Source organism: Acartia tonsa, chromosome 5, assembly GCF_053477335.1.
Source record: "Acartia tonsa isolate MP-2025a chromosome 5, ASM5347733v1, whole genome shotgun sequence".
Taxonomy (NCBI): Eukaryota; Metazoa; Arthropoda; class Copepoda; order Calanoida; family Acartiidae; genus Acartia; species Acartia tonsa.
This window is the reverse complement of record NC_137264.1, coordinates 51,584,409-51,606,252: the sequence shown is the minus strand read 5'-3', so window position 1 is coordinate 51,606,252 and position 21,844 is coordinate 51,584,409. Positions and strand designations below refer to the sequence as shown.

The following is a 21,844-nucleotide window of genomic DNA, read 5'->3' as shown; positions in this document are numbered from 1 at the left end:
CTCGTAAATTTTGTAGTAATTACCTTTATTGTGTTGTTGATCCCTTCCCCCCAAATATATAGGGTGATGGAATCTTTATCGCATTTAACCCATCCTAACTATATGTAGATATTGACTTCAGTATTGTTAAAAATTTGTACCAATAAACTTAATATAACCTCTGTGTTATTGGGAATTAAGCGAAGCATATATACAGTTGAAACTTAGTAACGTCCGTCCGTCGTGTCCGCAGCTTGCACCTATTACGCTAGAATATTACATTTAAATAAATTTATATTTATTAATGAGGTGCTTTCTGGGGACTAATGATTGGCCTGGTGGTGGGTCTCATCAGGTTTGGCCTGGAGTTTGGGTTCACCAAGCCCCCGTGTGGCTCCACAGACCCTCAGCCTCCGGACTGGTGGAAGACATGGGTAGATGATGTTCATTATCTTCATTTTGGTAAGAGTGCTTTCAGATTTGGAAAGAAAAGGCGAATTGTCTGTAGCTAAAGATCTCGCAATCGCTGAACCAATATGGTTCTCTTTTACAGGTTCATGGAGGGTTTAAAACTATTTAGAAACAAGGATGATAACATCCATAAAAGCGAAGCTCTGAAAAGATTTGACCGACGAACATTAGCTTTTGTTGAGTGTCAGAACTGAATATATAAAATATAAAAATATTAGGTTTGACAAATTTATACGTAAATTTGTTGCAAAACTTCTTAAATACAGAATTCTGTTTAAGGACATACTGACATTTTTAATACTTGATTATAGAGATGCTCCGCTCATAATATTGTACCTTATTGTAATAGGAATCAGCAATCCAAAACCCAGATCAATCGGATGATTTTATCACATAAAAAATTGTTATTAAAAAAGTAAAAAAAATCAACATGTTTAAAATGGACGTACGGACATTCTGGTAACGATTATAGAGTTGATACGCTTTCTAAATCATACCTAACTATTACAGGAACCATCATGAAAAGTTTGAGATCGATAGGAAAATTCTAACATGCCTAAATTAACAAAAAAAGCTATCCGTTACGGACGGACGGACTGACCGACCCTACTTATAGAAAAACTTCGCTTTTAAAAATATCCATCATAAAGATTTTTATTTATTCTTTTCAACTAGAATTGAAAGAGAAGGATCGACTTCATCCCCCTTTCATACCCTTAATTTTTTTTAGGTGAGGAGTTAAATTCTTATTTTGGTTTATCTAATGTGAAATATTTCTTTAAAACTAAGATATTTGAATTCTTTAGTGGGTTTCCGGATGGGGGGGGGGGGGTTACACTGTCCCTCCCCCCACTCTAGCGAGAATTAGATAGATATAAAAACAAAAACAAATTTTAAAAAAAGAGTTAATTGAAAATCTAATTTGATTAACAATACCAAAGATTTTTTAAAAGATAAATTTTCATAAGGATGTTTTAACTGTCGCCAAACAAAGAGAGTTTATATTTTCCAGTATGGCTTCGAAACCGATTAATATCCGCTGTATTAGAACCGGTTCTTAGCCATACTGAAAAATCATATATAGCAACGAATTACAGACATTTTTCCACAAATATCAAAATAAAAATCATACAATTATTAACAGTTTTGTTAGCTTGAGCCTTCGGCCCCTCGGGGCTAACAAACATGGTTCATATGAATTTCTCATTTTAAAATCCGCGGAAAGCTGTCTATAATACGATAATGCGATAAATAACCATTATAATTGTTTTAGGTTTGTTATTATGGGGTATATCTGGTTTTGTGTCAATAGCAGTCAGTCTGATGACACCCCCACAGAAAGCGTAAGTACAATTTTTGTGGAGCATGGAAAGAAAACAAAGGGATCTAGTGCAGTTCACGGTAAAATATTGCTGGTAACAAATATTGCCAAAAATCTATGAATTTTAAAGGCTGCTAGCTGCCAAACGGCTGAACGTACTGATTATACCCGCACACTGTTTTATGCGGCATAAGAAGGCCTACAAATAATCTGGAATAGCCATAAATATTCAAACAAAGTAGCGGTAAATGTTAATGATTGTTCTTCAGAGTTAGGAAATTGGCCCCAAAGGGCTATAGCCCTCGCTAGGGCTAGAAATAGAAAAATAAAGCTATTGCAAAATACGACATAATAACCCACTACTTCGTTTTCTTTTCATGATCCTTTTTGTGTTCAAATTTACAGAAAAAAAATACAGAAATTCAATCTTATTTATCTGTTACCACCCCAGGAATGGAGGGGACATTGGACTCCAAATTACAGTGGTGCCTACAAATAAAAATAAGTCAAAAAAAAAAAAAAACATGCTTCTTTATCATATTACATGATTTTACCTATTACCTAATTGGGTCGGGATTCTCCTTCGAATTCTATAGAACCCAAGGGCATCATCTGCTTGCAATTGGATACAATACTCTAATGACCGCTGGCGGATATTAAGTAAATTAACATCCAACAGACAACCAACTCTTTGATTACACGACCTTTGCCTGAGAAGTCATTACTGTGCCAGTGCATGGTAATGAGTTGCGCCTGTTTATGGCCAAGGCATTCCCCATACATTACTATTTATGTCACACACCTGACATAGCAGCGGTAGGAAAGATTTTTAACGTTTTTAGTTATGTCGCGGTGTCGGACCGAGATTCGAACCCATTACCTCCCCCACGACGAGCGGATGCGCTACGTGTTAAGCCACGTTCACGGGGATATTACATGATACACTTTTTTTCCAGATCCAGCCTGCACAGATTGACCTGGTGGTCTAGGGAATCAATTCAAGTCAGGTAAATTAAAATCTTTAGAACCGCCCCGCTCGAAATGTAACTATTTTTAACATCGTTAGTTTCACACTAATTAAACGTACTCACGGGAAAAAAGATTATGCAATTGCTACTTCCAAAGCATAGTTTATTCATTTGGCATTTAAGATGTGCTGAATTTTAATTTCCAAATGTTTACGCAGTTTTCGCGGTTTTTCCTTATCTGATCTCAATATTTACTACTAGCTAAAAAAGAACACAGTAATAGTGTCTGACTGATTATGACGTAACAAAAAAAAATTAGCCAATGAGAGGCCGTTATTGACCAATGGTAAAATTTATAGTGGCCTCTCATTGGCTAATTTTTTTTTGTTACGTCATAATCAGTCAGACACTATTACTGTGTTCGCTAAAAAAGCTTCAAACTTACAAACTTTCAAAATTTTGAACGTATAAACGATTTATACATTCAAAACTTTAATTTTCAAGAATTTTGTTTTTGAAGTTTGAAGCTTTTTTAGCTAGTAGTAAATATTGAGATAGGATAAGGAAACACCGCGGAAACTGCGTACATATTTGGAAATCAAAATTCAGCACATCGCATTTAATCCCTTTGGCAGGAAATGACCAGGGAGTAAGGGAGGTGACAATGGATCGAATATTCAATATTTTAGGGGTCTCAAACCTTGGGGACCTGCCCAAAGTGTTCGTTGGGACTTTAGGGACTAGCGTAAATTTGCCGCTGAATTTGTTATAATCCCCCCAAATTTTTAAAAAAACTACGATTGAAAATGGAGGGGGGTGGTTGGGTTACTTTACCCCTTCCCCTAAGGGGCCCCCTTATAGGCCTCTAGGGGCGTAGCTACTAGCAGTTGATAATTTTATATTTTAGAGAGGAGTTAGATGACGAGCATAATTTCCAAGATCAAAACAAACCAGAGCCACGTAAGTAAAAAGCAAAGCTACTCTTTAATTCAAAATGTTCGTCCGCCTGTCCGTTAGACACAAACGCGATTTTCTTGGGAAAGAAAACACCTAAAAAAGAGATGCATAATCCTTCATTTTTATGAAGTCTCGTTTCTCATTTTTGAGCGACTTTCTCCCCGTATTTTACAACTTCCATCAAAAAGGGAGAGGTCGGTTGCGCTAAAAATCCGTAAAGGTGTGAGTTTTAAGGCTTAAAAATAGTAGTAGAACTTATTAAAAAGAACTAAAGACAATTTTTTTAAAGTTAAAATATATTTTTTTCGTTCTACTACTGTTTTTAACTTAAAACTCACAACCTTTACGGATTTTTAGCGCAAACTACTACTCCCTTACTTGAATAATATATAGGATTCTTAACTTTGGACATACTTACATTTTAAGACTTGATTATAGAGTTGCTTTATTTAACATTAAACAGAATGATTCTATAAATCCGTAATCTAAAAATCAAGTGAATATTACTGGACTTTCTGGTAATAATTATAGAAAAACTTCAATTTTAACAAGTAAAATTTTGTTTACACCACTCAATCAAGATATGATAATATTACTCAAAGTTTTTAAGCCTAAGATTGAGAAAACGTGGTTATAAAACTTTGTAGACTAGAATTATTTTACTGTCCAATGTCCCCTCCCTCCTTGGATAAAACACTAAGGAATTTAATAAGTTTTCAAAGTTTATAGGAGGATTTTACCAACAGAAAAAATTCGCTACACTTTCAAAATATTTTTGAAGCACGACTTAATTAATTTAAATGTGTTTTTAATGATTTAAGAAGAGCATTTGATTCCATTCTGTTATGTTTTATGTTCGAAAAAATTTAATAATTTGCGGATCTCAAAAAAAAACTTTTTGGTAGATTTTTTGAAGACTTTTTAAAATCTCCAAAATCATGGTTATATTTTAAAATATCTACCGACATTTTTTTAAAGTTTATGAAAACCTTTTGTTACTAGAGGGTCATTCAAGAGAAATGAGTTTTTTAAAAACCTAATTATACATAGAAAAAAAATTGATATAAAGCATTTTATATAATTGTTATTTTAAAAAAAAACTTATTTCTCTAAGTAAGTAAGTACAATGGATGAAATTATACTTGTTTCTCTTAAATGAAAATGTTACCTAAGTACTTTGGCTTCAATTTTGTCTCTAAGAGTAAGTTGTAATTATTGGCAGGGAGGAAGGCATAGGGCAATGGTAATTAAATAGATTAATCTACAATTCTCTTATCTCAACAATATTTAAAAAGAAGAATTTTGCACTTAATATTTTTGGGTAAGATTAATTTATTATCAATTTAGTTATCCATGTGTTCCTGAATTAAAGTTTCTCTCTCTCTCTCTTTCTCTCTTTATTCTAATGAAACTATGAAAAGATTAATTTCTAAGGTTTTATTAAATAGAAAACCCTATCGATATATTTAATTTTTCTTTGGTTGATTTTCAAAAAATTTCAATATCTTTCTTATTACTATCTATAATACAAAGTAGCTTGATGTCTGTCCGTCTGTCCGTCTGTCCGTCTGTCTGTCCCTTAAGATCTCGGTAACCACTGAACCGATTGGATTCTACTCTTCAGGGTATATTTCTATTGGTCCTGTGGTGGTTTTAAGCTATTTTCTTGGGGGGTGGGACACCCCCAACCCCCCCAAAAACAAAAAAATCCCCCCCCCATTTTTTTTTTTTTTTTGCTGAAGATTTCTTTTAGGTTTTGTAGAAGATTTCCTAGGTTCTTTAGGTTTTGCAGAAGATTTCCTAGGTTCTTTAGGTTTTGCAGAAGATTTCCTAGGTTCTTTAGGTTTTGTAGAAGATTTCCTAGGTTCTTTAGGTTTTGTAGAAGATTTCCTTGGTCCTTTAACGAATTTCGCCTTAATTTTTTTAATCACCTCTTGGGGCAAAGCCCCTAGAGGCTAGGGGCGAAGCCGCTAGTGATATATATAAAGTAGTAAGCTTTTTTGTCTGTACAAGATCTCGCTAAAAGCTGAACCGATAAGGTTCTCCTTAACAATTAATCTTCTTATAGGTCAAGGGAAGGTTATTACTATTTTGGGGGAGAGTATCTTAACCCTCCCGAAAGTAATAACCCCTTGAAAAAAAAGACCAACTAGATTTTTTTTTTTCTTCAAAACTTGAAATTGAAAATGAAGGAGGTATTGAATTCTCTCCAGAATAAGACTTTGCATTTTCTTTCTCTAACTTTTAATGTAAAACGCCAGACATGGCGGCAGCAAGTGTATTTTTCAAGTCTCTATAATGACGTGTTGTGGTCTAGACTTGTAACCGTTAACAGGGAATGAATCTATAGGTAATTGATTGCTTTATATAACTTTTAAAAAACAGATATATAAACAACTTTTAAAACAGAATATGAATAAAGACATAAGATTGATTTTAAGGTTTATTTGAATATGATATCAATATGGTTTCCTATTAGGTATATAAAGTAGTAAGCTTTTTTGTCTGCTGGACCGAAATGGTTCCCTTTACAGGGTAGCTTTTTATAGGTCCTGTGATAACTCTGGTAATGGTAATGGTTTCTGCCCTTCCATATCCCTTCGAATATAGTTATAGAGCCCCAAGATGCTAGGGGCGCAGCCGCTAATACATTGATACGGTATCGTTTGGAAGTAGCCGTACTTTCACAAGATAAATATCAGAGATCTAAAGGGATAAAACAATGGACAATAAATCGATTTACTTGGTGACCATAAAAAAGCTGCGTTTTGTGGTTTTTTGTAAATAGCCAGAAGGTTAAATATTTGATGATAATTAGATTCAAATAAATTATCTATTTTTTAACAAATTTGTTGAAAAGTACAATAGGTATTAAAGTTGTCAAAGGTTCAATCAATGTTCCAATTTATGATTTTTACATACTTTTTTTTATCCATACATACAGCTTTTTACGTTCTTTAGAATCAAGTCTTATCCTTTTATTTATTGTTCATATCGACAAATTGCCAATAATTTGATTTTTCATCTTTTTTAAAATTTTATTTCAGCATTCAAAAGTGAGTTACCAACGTGGAAGATATACATGAACTATTTATGTGGTGTAGAAATGTTGGATGAAAGAGCCACAGTTAAAGACAAAGTTGAAACCCAGGTATGACCTAATCTTAAAGTTGAAACCTATTTTTATTATCCTATTTAGCAGTATTATTATAGAAATTTTTTTATTTAGGTGATAATTAAGTCTCGCCAGGAGTTGGCGATGCTGATATGATAATTTCTAATTTAGGTGATAATTAAGTCTCGCGAGGAGTTGGCGATGGAGGCAGCAGAATCTCTCTGGGAGCCAGAGTGGGAATGATAGAGATAATTTCTTATTTAGGTGATAATTAAGTCTCGCGAGGAGTTGGCGATGGAGGCAGCAGAATCTCTCTGGGAGCCAGAGTGGGAATGATAGAGATAATTTCTTATTTAGGTGATAATTAAGTCTCGCGAGGAGTTGGCGATGGAGGCAGCAGAATCTCTCTGGGAGCCAGAGTGGAAAAAGAATATGGTGGACGCGAATGCGGTTCTACTTATGTCAGGTTGGTTCATCCTATTCTTATATATAAAAGTAATGTCTGTCTGTTTGTCTATTTTTATTTCTATCCTATGCTTCTATCCCATTCCCAAGTCCCTCAAGTGCCCCTAGAGGCATCCAGTGGGTGTTCGTACCTGATAGTTATATGATGTCGCATGGGTGCCGAGATGGTTTTAGGCTATATACCATATATTATACTCTGACCCCTCCTGAAATGACCAAACAAACCACTTTATTAACTTTACTTTTCAATGAGTTATGAATTACTAGCGGCTACGCCTCTAGAGGCCTCTAGTGGCACTTTAAATGTTGTCTATAATTATCTTTTTTTTCGATCTTTTTGTGATTTCTCTTGGGAGGGTGATGGTATCCTTCCCAAAATAGTTATAAACCTTACCGAGACCTATGAAAAGCTACCCTGTTAAGGAGGAGAACCTGATCGGTTCAGCGGTTATCGAGATCCTTCAGTACAAACATACAAACACACAGACAGACATCCTGTTACTTTATTATAAGGATTATGCAGGGATCTAAAGGGATAGGACAATGGCCAATAATTTCATGTAAATCTCCAATGACACATACACATAATTACCCCTCTGTAGATTACAATTAGTGGTTTGGACACTCAAATAATGAACAAACCAATCAAAGTTCAGTAAAGTTCCCAAAGTTACATGAAAAAGTTATTATATAAAAGTTTGGGACTTGTTCAATAGGATATATAAGTTGGAAGGAATTTTAATGTTAGGGGGAGATTTGAAAACTGCATCAAATTTTAAGGATTTTTTATAAAATTCGTTTTTTGTATAATTCTTTATCTAAAAGCGGAAATACAATTTAAGTTGATTAATTTTGAAATCTGTGATTGGTGGATTGAAAATTATCTGCGCTCTGATTGGAGAAGCTTAAGTGTCGTACATCATTCACCCAATTAAAGCGCAGGTAGTTTCTAATCCACCTATCCTATCGGTTAAAATTAACAAACTTAAATTGTATTTCCACTTTTAGATAAAGAATGGGGGTAGGGGGGGGGGGGAAGTTGTGGATTACTCTTCCAATAAATAACAACTCTTTGTATTTCTTTTATGTTTAATTTCAAAAGATGGTGGATAGATACCTAGTAGCCCAAGAACGTACACAAGTACAGAGGCAAATAACAGGGATCTAAAGGGATAAGACAATTGATGCATATCCCCTATGATAATATACAAAATTACCCCTTCTGTGGATTACAATTGTGGTTGAAACTTTTGGACGCTCAATAAACCAACCAATTAAAATTCAATAAAAGTTCCCAAAGTTGTGAAGCCAACAAAAAGAAAACGTTATTACAAAACTTCGGGGACTTATTGATTTAACTTATTTGTATAAGAATAATTTTGGTGTTGAAAAGACTACTTTTAAAATTATCGGTCCACTAGGATCTGTAATTTATTAAACGACGTACGGACGGACGAACGCATCTTACTTGTATTATTGCTTCGATTTTAAAATATTATTTTTTTATTTTCAGTTGCTATGTTCTTCTGGGGCTTCTATGCTTAAACAGGTGTGACATTCACTTCCGCTTATTATTCTGCTAGTGGCTTCGCCCCTAGCCTCTAAGGGCTTTGCCCCAAGAGATGATAAAAAAGTTAAAGTGAAATTCTTAAAAAAAAATAAAAAATAAGAAGGACCAAGGAAATCTCCTGCAAAAAAAGGACCAAGGATATCTCCTGCAAAAAAAAAATGAGGGGGGATTTTTTTTTTTTTGGGGGGGGGTTAGGGGTGTCCCACCCCCCAAGAAAATAGCCTACAACCACCACAGGACCAGTAGGTATATTCCCTGAAGAGTAGAATCCGATCGGTTCAGTGGTTACCGAGATCTTAAGCTTCAGACGGACGGACAGACGGATGGACGGACAGACATCATTCTACTTTGTATTATAGATTACAATTACAATGCTTTTTTGTCTGTAGCGAAGGATCTCACCAACCGCTGAATCGATATGGTTCTACTTTACTTTAAAGCCTCTTGTAGATCTAGGAAGGTTTATAACTATTTTTGAGGAGGGTAATTACACCACCCTCCCAAGAGAAATTGCACCTAGAAAAAATTATTCATCCCAATCTTTTAGAAACTATGATAGAAATGGGGGGGGGGTTCTATCACCCCCCCCCTCCACACACCTGAAGTGCCCCTTGAGGCCTTTAGGGAGTGTAGCTGTTAGTATATTACATTCTATCAGTCGCGCAAAAATATACAAATTAATAGGATTGGTGTAAAACATAAAAGGTTATGGGGGTAAAAGCTGTGTGTGTTTGTTAAAATATGCGATTCTGGCAATCCTTTTATAAAAAAAAACAGGATGTCTATCTGTCTGACTATTTCTTTCTCTCTACTGACATGGATATTTGTAACCGCGAACCGATACAGTTCTCATTTGCAATGATTGTTCCAGGGAAGGTTTATAACTTTTTTTGGGAAAGGATACTTTTACCCTCCTAAGAATAACACAAGCAAACAAAGACGAACCCCAAACTGTCCCAATTTGAGAAAGACGTTTCCAGTGACGTCATATACGTTTAGGGAAGGGGGGAAGAAAATCTCTTCCCTTTTCTCCCACCTCTTTTGAAGAGATTTTCTTCCCCCCTTCCCTTTTTCTTTCCCGAAGTATATGACGTCACTGGAATCGTCTTTCTCAAAGTGGGACAGTTTGGGGTTCGTCGCAAACGAAAAATTAAAAGTGTAGGGTCGAATTTCCGCCCCTCTGCCCTCAAGTGTCTCTAGATACCTCTAGAGGCGTAGCTGCTAGTTTGATAATAATATGAAACATATGCGGAAGTGATTGCCTACTCAAGATTCGAGAGAAACTGAATCAGGATCTATGTCTAGAGAAAATCAGGGAAACGGGGAATTATAGGACAATGGGCGATAAATTAATCTTCCTCCCAGTTAGTATAAACAAATTCATTTTTTGGATCATTGGAATAAAACGTAGTAGCGGCTTTTGTCGTATTCTCACAGTATCGTTTCTCCCATTTCAATTCCCTGCGAGGGAGAGGTTCTAACCCTGCGGGGCAATCATTAACATTTTAACAACCTTACATGAAATAACCTATCAAAAGCTACTGTGAAAATACGAAGAAACCCACCACTCCGTTTTCTTTCCATCATCACATTTTTGGGTGCTGTGAAATTATTGGTGAAATGTTAGAAAATGTTTTTTTAACCTGTTTTAGTTTTTTCAATTAACAACAATTAAGGTACCAGAGGCAGAAACTAGTTTTATAGTCTATTGTCCCCTCCCCGCCTCTCTCTGGAAAAATAGTAATGCAATATTTTGTAATAGTAATTATTTTTTAGTAGTTAGAAAAATGGAATCATAGAAAGAAAACAAAGTGGGGGGTGTCGTCCTATTTTCACAGTAGCTTTTCTCCTATTTCACTCAGGGCCAATTTCATAACCCTGCGGACAATCATAAACATTAACCTAAACTTAAATAAACTACTGTGAAAATATGACGAAACCCACTACTTCGTTGTCTTTCCATGATCCGGAAAATGTACCTATATTGTAAAATTTAAATTTAGATGTAAGATTTATTGATTTATAGACAATGCCTGTAATGGATTGACTGTACTGTTTGATGTTTTTAGCTTGTTTTTTTTTTGCTGCACTACTTGTTTACATTCTTATATCCATTAATTTGACTCTTTTAACAATGTAAAACATATCACAAAAATAATGCAATTTAATAAATCAAATTATATGCAATATTATTATGAAAATGTATTGTTATAAATGAAAAAAAATGTTTATATGTTAATTTTGTATAAGTGTAAATAAATTTAAATTCAATATTGTTTTTCTGATTATATACATTTATATTCTGTCTTTTTAGGAACGTTGGATTTATTCTATTCGCAGTAAATAGCCTAAAACCATTTTATAACCTAAGTAAACCGTATAGTATCTGTTTAAAAAACCCTATTTTGTATAGTTGTGAGGCTACTCTATAAATAAATAACATCGTGTTTGTCCGTCCGTCCGTAACGCCTTAGGGAAATTGATTATAACCAGGAAAAAGGAATGATATTCTGACAAACAATTCCTAAGTAAATTTCCCCACAAATCCCTTCCCCTTTTCCTCCCCTTCTTACTCACCCCTCTTTAGTTATATGAAAAAACAAGATATACCCCCAGCTAACTTCCAAAGGTTTCGTGATTTTTTTTTGTAGAATTGATTGTTACATTAGCTAGGCTTGGATTATATCAGAAGAGATCCTAAACCTGTTTTGATTCCCGAAAAAATGAGCATATTCTCTTTAACTTACTTTGTCCATTGACCATCTGTCCATAAGGGGCGTCGTAGCTCAGTGGTAACGCACTGAGTTACGGTGGTGAGAGTTTGAGTTTAAGTCCTCATGTGGCAACTCAAATTTCTCAGTCGCAATTTATTTTCGCAATTTCCCTTTGGTTGTGTAAGAAGGATGATAATTGGGTAGTTTGGATACTCAATAGTCAAGTACATAATATCAGTGCAGCCCTTACCCAAGCTCCTCTGTGAAGAGCGTAATTCATTACGGTGACTTAATTTTGGACACATGCCATACTCGGCAAAGTTGAGGTAATAAAATTTACTTTTCTTAAAATTTCCACGCTTTCTGCTACTTCTGAAACCTGTTATTCTTATTTTATCAAAATTACAGACAATTTTATAATTATTTAAAATTAACAATTAACCTATTCTTAATTGAATGTGAAAATTTGTATTTTAGTAAATAATTTTACCCTTTTAATTAATTTTAATTAATAATTTTGTTTAAATATTTTGTTTTAATAGCTAATAATGAATTTGACTATAGACGGAAAACAAGGATGACAACATCAATTAAAGCGAAGCTCTGAAACAATAGGACAAACAAATATTTACACTTGTAGAGTATCGGAACTGAATAAGCAGAATATAGATTATAAGTATATACAAAATTGTAAGAATATTTGTTGCAAAACTGCTTGAATAGAGGATATTGTTTAAGGACATACTTACAGTTTTGTGACTTATTATTATATAGAGACTATAGAGATGCTTGTCTTACAACATTTACCTTATTGTAATAGAAACATTATTAAAAAAATCTAATGAATAGGATAATTATATCACATGAAAATTTGTTGTCAAAGGGTTAAAAATGAACATGTTTTAAATGGACATTGCGGTAACGATTTAGAGTTGCTGTGGTATTCGGCAACCGTGAGCCATGTCTATGGCACCCCTGATCTGGGGTTCGGTGGAGGGTCAATGGCCCTCCCCCGAGTCCTGGGGAAGGGGTCTAGTGACCCCCTCCCTACGCCTAGAATTAATGATTTGAATCTGTCATGTTTATTATGGTTAACTGTATTCTTAATTCTCCCCCACCCTTTCCAGGGATGGGGGAATCATTATTGCCCAAACTGACCATTGTATATGTATTATTTATGCTTTTATGTTATGATCATTTATTCCTATCCATGTAATTATTGTTTGTTGTATATAACTGCAGTATCTCTTAACCCTTCAATAAAGTGACAACTGAAAGTAGATGTTGATCATTATCTAGTGAAAGCTAGAGAAGCGTAGCTTCTCTATAGTAAGGTGTCCACGTCTGTCACACTGCCGTAATCTAATTGAACTCCGGTGTCTGCCATTGATCCTCGGCGGATACCACAACTTTGGTGACAGCTGTGTGAGATTACGGCGAACCACAAGTGTAGAGCAGACGCGCATCTGAGGCTAAGGTACTCCCAGCAGTGAATCTGGCAAAACTGACGCAAGCAACCTGAATTACCCACCCTGGACAGCAAAGTTTAACTCTGCATCCAGCAGTTGTGGAAGCAAAACAGCGAAATCTGACGAATAACCGCGAGCAGCGCTGATATCTAACGGAGAATTGAGCGCCAAAAGGGCTGAAACAGGCCTGCGGACCGGCTGAAACAAGCCAAATACGTGTAGACGGCTGAAAATAGGCCAACTTTACTGCAAGAAATAGCAGGATCCGAACCAGTGGCGCTAGCAGGACGGGACATTCCCTGCCGCCGATAGGCTGAAACATGCCACATAGCTGCAAGCTGCGAGCTAACATACGGGTGTAGTGCACCAGAACAGAGAAAAAACTACGTCAACCCCGAGTATCCTGAGAAGCTACAACGCAGCCACCCATCTAGAAGACAGATATTATATCACATTTGCAGGGATTACCACCCTAATGTGATGACCAAACAATAGATTTATGAGCAAAGCTTGGCAAACAAATTGTTGTGTTGTGATAAATCTAAGAATAGAACAGGCTTGGATTACTGTTTATTGTGATAACAGCTAAAAATAGAACAGAGTTGGTCAACAAATCTGTTATGCAATTGTGATAAGGACAGCAATAAAAGTTAGATGTAATATAATCAAAACAATCTCAAGCCCACAGCACAATAACAAATACACCCCTTATTCCAAGGGAAGGGGAGGGGGCCCCTCTCCATTTGAAGACAAATACAATCAGGGTTATATAACAGATAAGCCTAAGATTAAGAAGCAGAGGCCCCATTACACCAGCACACAGTTACCCCCTCCCTCACAGTGGGAACGGACGGAGTTACCCCCGTCCCCTCACGCGCTTCCCCCTTCCTACCCACACTAGGCTAAGTCCGTCTGTAGTGTGGAGCTAGCGATCGGATATACAGAGCGCCATTCACGGGTAGCGCAACAAAGTGCGGAAAACATCATAAATCCAACGGACGAAGCGGACCAATGAGGGAGCGAGCTGAGGGGTGAGAGCGCGTTTTCCCCGTGTGCGCGGATTTGACGGCGCGAACGCGCGTTACAAGGACAGAAGATTCCACGCACACACACACACACACACACACACACACACACTTTCACACCAGAGCAGAGCTACTCCATAGCATCTAACAGGGGTATTTTTAGCAAATAAAGAATTGCAAGTTTCTTTCCTCCTAGCTCTAGTGTGATAAGGGAAAACCCAATCAGTTCCTGACAGCAGTTCAGACCCTCAACATCTATCTACCTCAACACCTACTATTGATAAGTACAGCTAAGTTATACCTTTGCAACTAAAACTCCCAACCTAGTGATACAAACAGTGTTGGCTGTTAGGCTAGGAAGCCTCAAGTGACAACCCATTCATTGTAGTCCTGTATAACTTTGTGCCCGCCGTTTCACCGTTGACCTAATGGACCAGCATCAAGTCCCAGGAGGTGACCAAGCCCCAGGATGGCTCCAGGATGACCCTCAGCCGGCCCCAGCCGAGTACCGCAAGCTGATGCTGAGCAATCTGCCGGAGTATAGAGGGCCGCCCAAGCAGTCCTGGTCGGCACATATCCGCCGACTGGAGATGTCATGGGCGGCTTACCGCGTGCCACCTCATGATTCCCTCAACCGCCGCAACGCCCTACTACTGTCATTGGTAGGGCAAGCGGCGGAAATGGCGTCCCATCTGTTTGGCGAGGCAGGCCAAGCCTTGACCTACGAGCAGGTCAAGACCGAGTGTGAATTGTTATTTCGCCCTGCTTTTGAGTCCCAAACGCTTAAACAAGCGTTTAGGGACTACAAGCAACACTCGACAGAACCTATACAGGCGTACATATCAACAAAGTGCGCCTTGTATAGGGACGCCTACAATCATGAGGATCTTGAATTGTTGGTGGACGAATTAAACCGTGGAATTCGTAACGCCAATGTAAAACGCCTCATGATGAACCTGAGTACACTCGCAAGGCCATGTTCACAGTGACCATGGTTACTAAGCAGCTGAAGGAAGGTGTGTGCTTAGTGGACTCGACCGACGGGCTGACTGGATCTGCCTGCATCCAGTTGCCCCAATATGACGAGTCGGAGCCAATGGAGATTGGCTCCTTGGCTCCGGGTCTCCACCAGATGGGGAAGGTCGCTCCAGATGACAAGGTTCCAGGCCGCTGCTACCGCTGCCAGGGGAGAGGCCACCGAGCTCGAGACTGTCCAACGCCTGTGGAAGTTAGCCTAGAGGAGAGACGCACCCAGCCACGCCGTGACCGTTCTGCCAAGTGTGAGCGTTGCCACTATGACGGCCACACGGCGGCCGAGTGTAGAGCTGACTGGGCCCAGGTAGCCAGCCGCAGGCGCACCGCCGACAAAGGTGCCCCTCCAGGGAAGCCCAGCAGAGTGGCCCATATGGAAGGGAGCGCGCCCCCAGCACCACCACCGCAAGCAGCCGCCTCCAGAGCTGCGGACCGAGCCGATGGGATGCCGCAGTTCGGGACTGTCCCAGCTAGGATCAACGTACTGGGCGGCGCGGCTGAACCCAACCGGGTTGGCCTAGGCTTCAGTCTTAACCATCTGGGGCCAGAGCTGATACAGCCCAACAACATAGCCGAGCCAGAGGTGCTGAGGCCCCAGCCTTTCAGCCTCAACATGATGGAACCTGCCCGACTGAGCCTACCCAGCAAGAGTGGAGGGGCGCTGCCCAGCGTCCCTGAGACGGTGTATGGGGAGGCCCTGGCAGCCGCTGAACGAGAGAGGCAGGAGGTGCTAGCCAGCACCTCTGCATCGATGTATGGGACGCCACCCGGCGTCGCCACCTGGGATGATGGGGGGGTGCTATCCAGCGCCTCCCACCGTGTGCCTGGGGCGACAACCGTCGCCGCCACCGAGATACCTGGATCCTGGAACGAGCCAGCCTCCAACCTGATGTCTGGGGCGACAACCGTCGCCGCCACCGAGAGACCTGAGTCCTGGAACGAGCCAGCGGTCCCAGAGGAAGGGGTGACACCCGTCACCCCCAGCCAGCCAGCGCCACCAGCCTGCAGGGAGAGCCCAGCTACAAGCCAGCCAGCGCCACCAGCCTGCAGGGAGAGTCCAGCTACATGCCATCCAGAGCTCTCTACCAGCCAAGGGAACCCAGCGGCTCACCATCAGGATAAGTTGAATTTGTTAAATGTATTGAATCCAAAACCTTGTAAACACCCAGCCTTGCCTGTGCCCCCTGCACTTGAGGCTGGGGAGATTGAAAATTGGGAAAATAAGGGCTTGCCTGTGCCACATGCACCTGAGTTCCTAGGGCAGGGGAGGGCATTGAGTAAGGGCGAGCCTGTGCCACATGCACTTCAGCCCCATGCCACTGGGCATGCCTTGGACCAGGGAAGGGAGCATTTAGGGCTAGGGGAGCCGACACCCAGGCAAGTGCCAGTCGCTTGCCAGTCTGTCATTGGGGAGGGTATCGGGGTGCCTCGGCCGCATACAGATAACGCTCAATGGAAATTTGTGTCTAGCCAGGAGCAGCCCAGCCGTGTCCAGCCCCAAGAAGCAGCCGTGACCAGAGCCGGAGATCCCCAGCCGCGTGCACGAGGAAGATGGTTACCTGGAAGCCTCTCCCATTGGTGGATGGTCCTGTGGGGCCTCCTGCTGGCAGCCGTGTGGCCTACAACCAGCTACGTCCTGGTGGGGTGGGACTGTGCCAACCCCACCCATGTCACGTCTTACAACAAAGAAAAGATGTGTGACACGGAGCCCCTACACCAGGAGGTGCCCCTGGGCCACGACATCCACGTCCTGCAGCAAGTCAAGGTGAGGGAAACCACTGGGTTCAGCTGTCAGCTCACCGTGTCCCAGTGGACATTCAGGTGTGGGGTATGGGGTCACCTCAAGGTGACCTCGGTCCCCACCCTCATGAGGCCAACCAAGATAGACCCAGAAGCGTGCCGAGACCTGGCCAGGAACCGAGTATACACGTTGCCAGGCAAGACCCAGCCACTGACGTTCCAGCTGAACCACCCCCTGTTCTTCACCGTTGATGTAGTGGGCGCCCTCGTCAACAGCCCCGAGGGGGTGGGTTGCGAGGGGGAGGACGTCCACTTTGAGGGCCAGCTCTACCGCAATGAATTAGTGCTCCAGGAGCGGCGGCTGCTGGTCAAGGAGGAGACCTATGTGGTGGAGGATGGACGGGTGGAGTCCCAGTCTGACCACCTGACCCTCGATTGTCCCCATTCAGAGCTGTCCTGTATCACTGGGGAAGCAACCTACGTGTGGGACCACCTGGGAAGAGATTGCCCCTTGAGGCTGATCCGCAGCCTCCAGCCCAGCCTGGTGAGGGATGCATATCTGGTTGACCATCAGGCCCAGTTTTTCATCAACATGACCAGCCCCACCTCAATTGTGAACTGCGACTTCGAGGCCCATGCCACCAACCATCCAGCGCTGTTTGTGGCAGTTGACCCAGCCGCGGCTGCGCTGCCCCGAGTGTCGGCCAGGGATGTTGACGTTCCCCTCCAAGCACAGATCCATGCAGGTTATATTGGATTCACCCTGGAAACCCGCATGAGGAGCACTGCAGCAGAAGAAGTAGCGGCCAACTGCTGGAAGCTCCAGCAACTAGATCCGGCCCACCCGGTGCGTGTCCAGGGGAGCACGTTCTCGGTACTGAGGGGAGACATCCTGCTGCAGCTGACCTGCCAAAGGCACAAGTATGTTGTCCGCGAACACAAGGAGTGTTGGGACAAAGTGCCAGTGGAGCCCACAGGTTTTGTAGACGCCGTGACGCGGGTATACAGTGAGCACGCCACCAAGATTCCCTGTTCCTCCACCTACCCCCTGACTGTGCACGCAGAGGAAGGCTGGATAGAGTTAACCCCTGCTCCCAAGAAAAGGCCACCCCCGCTGGATACGCCTAAGCAGTTGTTGACAGACCCCTTAGATGACTTCAGTTCAGGTGGTTTGTATTCACAGGCTGAGTTGAACGACTGGCAACAACTGCTGGCGTTCCCAGCATACAAGAGTGCCATGCTGACCGGCCTATCCTATGGCTCCTGCGTTCAGCAAGGCAGCTGTTCGGCCACAGGAGACCATGGGATAGTGTCCTACAACATTGACCGACTGGCGGAGGAAGGAGAGGCAGCCCTGGATGTCTGGGCAGGATTTAGACAAGCCATCCACGAGTGGGGAGATGGCGCCGCCATCTTGTGCTTGCTGCTGCTGATCCTCAAACTGCTGGGGGACCTCACCATCATTTCTCTGGCAGCAGCACAAGGAGGAGTCCGGGCAGCCCTGAATGCGATATCACAAGTGTTCCTGTACCACCCAGCCTTGTATAAGAAGGCGATGGCTAGAGCCAGGCTCAACCATGCCAAGTCCCGGGACTTTTCAGTGGACTGGGATGCCATTCCCATCGGCAGGGAAGCAGCCGAGGAAATGGTGTCTATGAAATCAACGGACAGCGGGCATGACCGCCCAGGTAGACCAGGACCGCCTTCTGGCAGGCCCCGCGGCCCCTCAGGAGGACAGGCCGCTGCTCAGACACTCAACCTGGCAGCCAGTGCCCCAGCCGCTGCCAACAACAACCCGCAGGTCCCACTGCTGACCGTCCCAGCAACAAATGTGCCACCACCAAACCTGATACCTGCCGGCGCTGACCAACGTATCCAACCCAAGGCAGCCTCTGCCTTCTATCCCACATTGGGAGCCCATCAACCCTAAGAAGATACTCACCACTAGGATTCCATTGAATCATTATCGTTTGTATATATTTTTAGCCCTAAGGAGCGGGCCGAAGGCCTCAACCACTGTCGGAAGTCTGGTAGGGAAACCATCTCCCAGCCTTCCGAGGGGAGAGTTGTGGTATTCGGCAACCGTGAGCCATGTCTATGGCACCCCTGATCTGGGGTTCGGTGGAGGGTCAATGGCCCTCCCCCGAGTCCTGGGGAAGGGGTCTAGTGACCCCCTCCCTACGCCTAGAATTAATGATTTGAATCTGTCATGTTTATTATGGTTAACTGTATTCTTAATTCTCCCCCACCCTTTCCAGGGATGGGGGAATCATTATTGCCCAAACTGACCATTGTATATGTATTATTTATGCTTTTATGTTATGATCATTTATTCCTATCCATGTAATTATTGTTTGTTGTATATAACTGCAGTATCTCTTAACCCTTCAATAAAGTGACAACTGAAAGTAGATGTTGATCATTATCTAGTGAAAGCTAGAGAAGCGTAGCTTCTCTATAGTAAGGTGTCCACGTCTGTCACACTGCCGTAATCTAATTGAACTCCGGTGTCTGCCATTGATCCTCGGCGGATACCACATTGCTACGCTTTTTAAATATTACATAATTGTTATCATCATGCAATCGATAGGACAATTTTAATACGTCTAAATTAACGAAAAAAGCTGACTGTTACGGACGGACCGAACTACCCTAATTATAGAAAAGATTTTAAAAAGTTGTAATATTTACACAACAAGGATTATAATATTCATAAAAGCGAAGCTCTACAAATCAGACAGAATAACAAAAGAACTTATAGATTGGCTTTTGAAAACAAGAATATAAATATAGGAGTCTAAACAAATTATAAGGTAAATGTATTACAGGATGTTTTTAGAGGACTCGCTTTCATTTCCATGAATTATAAGGATGTTTTGCTTTTGACATTGTACCCTATTGTCATATAAATCACCATTAAAGAGTACAGGATGTTAAAAAGGCAAAATAAACTCTTATAAAATGAACCGCTTTATAGATTGTACTCAAGTTTTAAAATGTTTTTTTTCTTCTACAATTTAAAAATAAAAAAAAAATTACTAAATCAAAATGTTAATGCTTCTTTTTCAAGCAATATTTCAGTGGTTATTAGCCTGTTTATTTCTTAACTTGCATGTATGTACATTAGACTGGCCCAAAAAAACATGAATTTTTAAATCTTTACCATATCAATTTGCGCATACCTTGAAGTTGTTACCGGCTCAAATGTAGACCTTTTAGTGAAAACTAGACCTCTCTACAATGAAAATTGATCTCAAAATTTCAATCTTAAGCTTTTTATCAAAAACTTCATATTTTCATGATTTTAACAAGAAATAATTAAAGAACTGCCAACCCAAAAAAATGTAACAAGAGTTCAAATATAAAGCAATCATAAAAGTAGGCAGAACCGCCATTCCTACCGAAAAATTCCGAAAAACGTCTAAAAACATTGTTTTATCTAAATTGATAATTTGTGTAAGAAATTGAACTTAAACAGTAGCTATTAGTCTTATGAGAAGAGAAATGATGAAAAACTCTAAAAAATATACATTTTAAAGACATAAAATAGGAAAAAGTGTTTTTAATAAATTTCATGGCTCAACAGACATTATCGCCAATAAAGAGACAATTTACTTAAATAAAAAATTAAATGAAGGTAAAAAAAATATGTAATATACTTATTCTCATATTCAACTTTTAAAAAAGCATACTAATAAAAAAAATTAATATTGCAAAAAATAATTTAATTGTTTTTTATTAAACCAGGAATAAAGAGTAAGGCTTATCTTCAATAATTTTGCAGTATGAATTAGCTTTCCCAAATTATTGTAATTTTACATAAATAAATTTTTATACTTTCTTTCTTCATATGTTTATTCCTGGTGATTTTAATATTTTATTTCAATGTTTGTAAACAAACAGACAGAAAATTTGATGTTTTGCTTTATATCTGGTGTAAGGCTTTCTTAATTTGGGAAAGAAAAGGTGAAAATAAATATGCATTTGACGAGATAGCGATAGATTTTTTCTTAAAATCAATTATAGGGCTAAAATCTACAAACAATACATAACCTATTTTTACATTGCGCACATTGAAAAGCGATTTAGACCTTCATTTGGGCCACACTAATGTACATATATGATCTTTAATATTTATGACTATAGTTTTCAAAAAATTCATTAAAGGCTACGATTTGTAGAAAATACAGGTAAGACAAACACACATACATCCTTTTATTTTAATACATTTGTTCAAAAAGTAAAACTATGAGAAGAATTGGAAAAAGGGTGAAATTCAGTGTGCGTGCGCCTCCAGTGTAAAAAGTACACACAGACACACTTAAACATGCTAACTCACCCACACACACACATTTACACAGACTTACACACACAAACAAGCTTACAAACCCACACTTACACACACACACACACACAAACTTAAAACCCACACAATCACAGACATGCAAACAAACCGTTGACAAGGAGATTTTTTTTATTGAGAAAGGATTATAGCTTGTGTGCGCGCACCTTGCATGAGAAAAGGCACACACACACACACCACACATATACATACACACCCTCTCTCTCTTCCTCGTAAACTTACACACAAACACTAAACTATGCAAAATCTAGCAATCTTAAACTGTAAAATGTACTTTAAGAAAACAATGTAGTAGCAACATTTATCACTAGATGTCTTTCATAAAATTAATTATGATATGTAATCTAACATAAAGCTTATTATACTAAATTGAAAGTTAGTTTGAGCGTCAAAATATTTTTTTTATTGACCTATTAATGAATAAAATATGTTCTGTATGAGTAAATAATATAATAAGTGAAAAAATCCTTAAATATAATTCTAATAAAACAAAATTAGCTCACGGTGCCAGTGCCTCCATTATGTTGCATACTAGCAACTCACATTTTTGCTCTGCCATAATTAATACTTATAAAGTAATGTATAGCAGTAATTAAGATGTGATAACACAATATCAATTGTTCCTAAGATTAATTTAGCATGTTCATTTATTTAA

General features: G+C 39.9%; 1 protein-coding gene across 2 annotated transcripts in view; it reads left to right on the top strand.

The window, feature by feature from the left end:
• Window positions 1–11,117, top strand: part of LOC145319792 (sodium/mannose cotransporter SLC5A10-like) — a 51,338-nt gene extending 40,221 nt beyond the window's left edge. The window contains exons 20-27 of one of the 2 annotated variants that reach the window (XM_080162146.1): window positions 289–441; window positions 1,724–1,793; window positions 2,728–2,778; window positions 3,647–3,699; window positions 6,744–6,847; window positions 7,169–7,277; window positions 8,790–8,825; window positions 10,118–11,117. In XM_080162146.1, the coding sequence (XP_080018272.1) occupies window positions 289–441; window positions 1,724–1,793; window positions 2,728–2,778; window positions 3,647–3,699; window positions 6,744–6,847; window positions 7,169–7,277; window positions 8,790–8,821 (572 nt within the window). In that variant the 3' untranslated portion in view covers window positions 8,822–8,825; window positions 10,118–11,117. Of the gene's footprint in view, window positions 1–288; window positions 442–1,723; window positions 1,794–2,727; window positions 2,779–3,646; window positions 3,700–6,743; window positions 6,848–6,982; window positions 7,070–7,168; window positions 7,278–8,789; window positions 8,826–10,117 lie in introns of those variants that run through there. The other variant, XM_080162147.1, reaches the window with a different exon arrangement.
• Window positions 11,118–21,844: the final 10,727 nt, after the last annotated feature.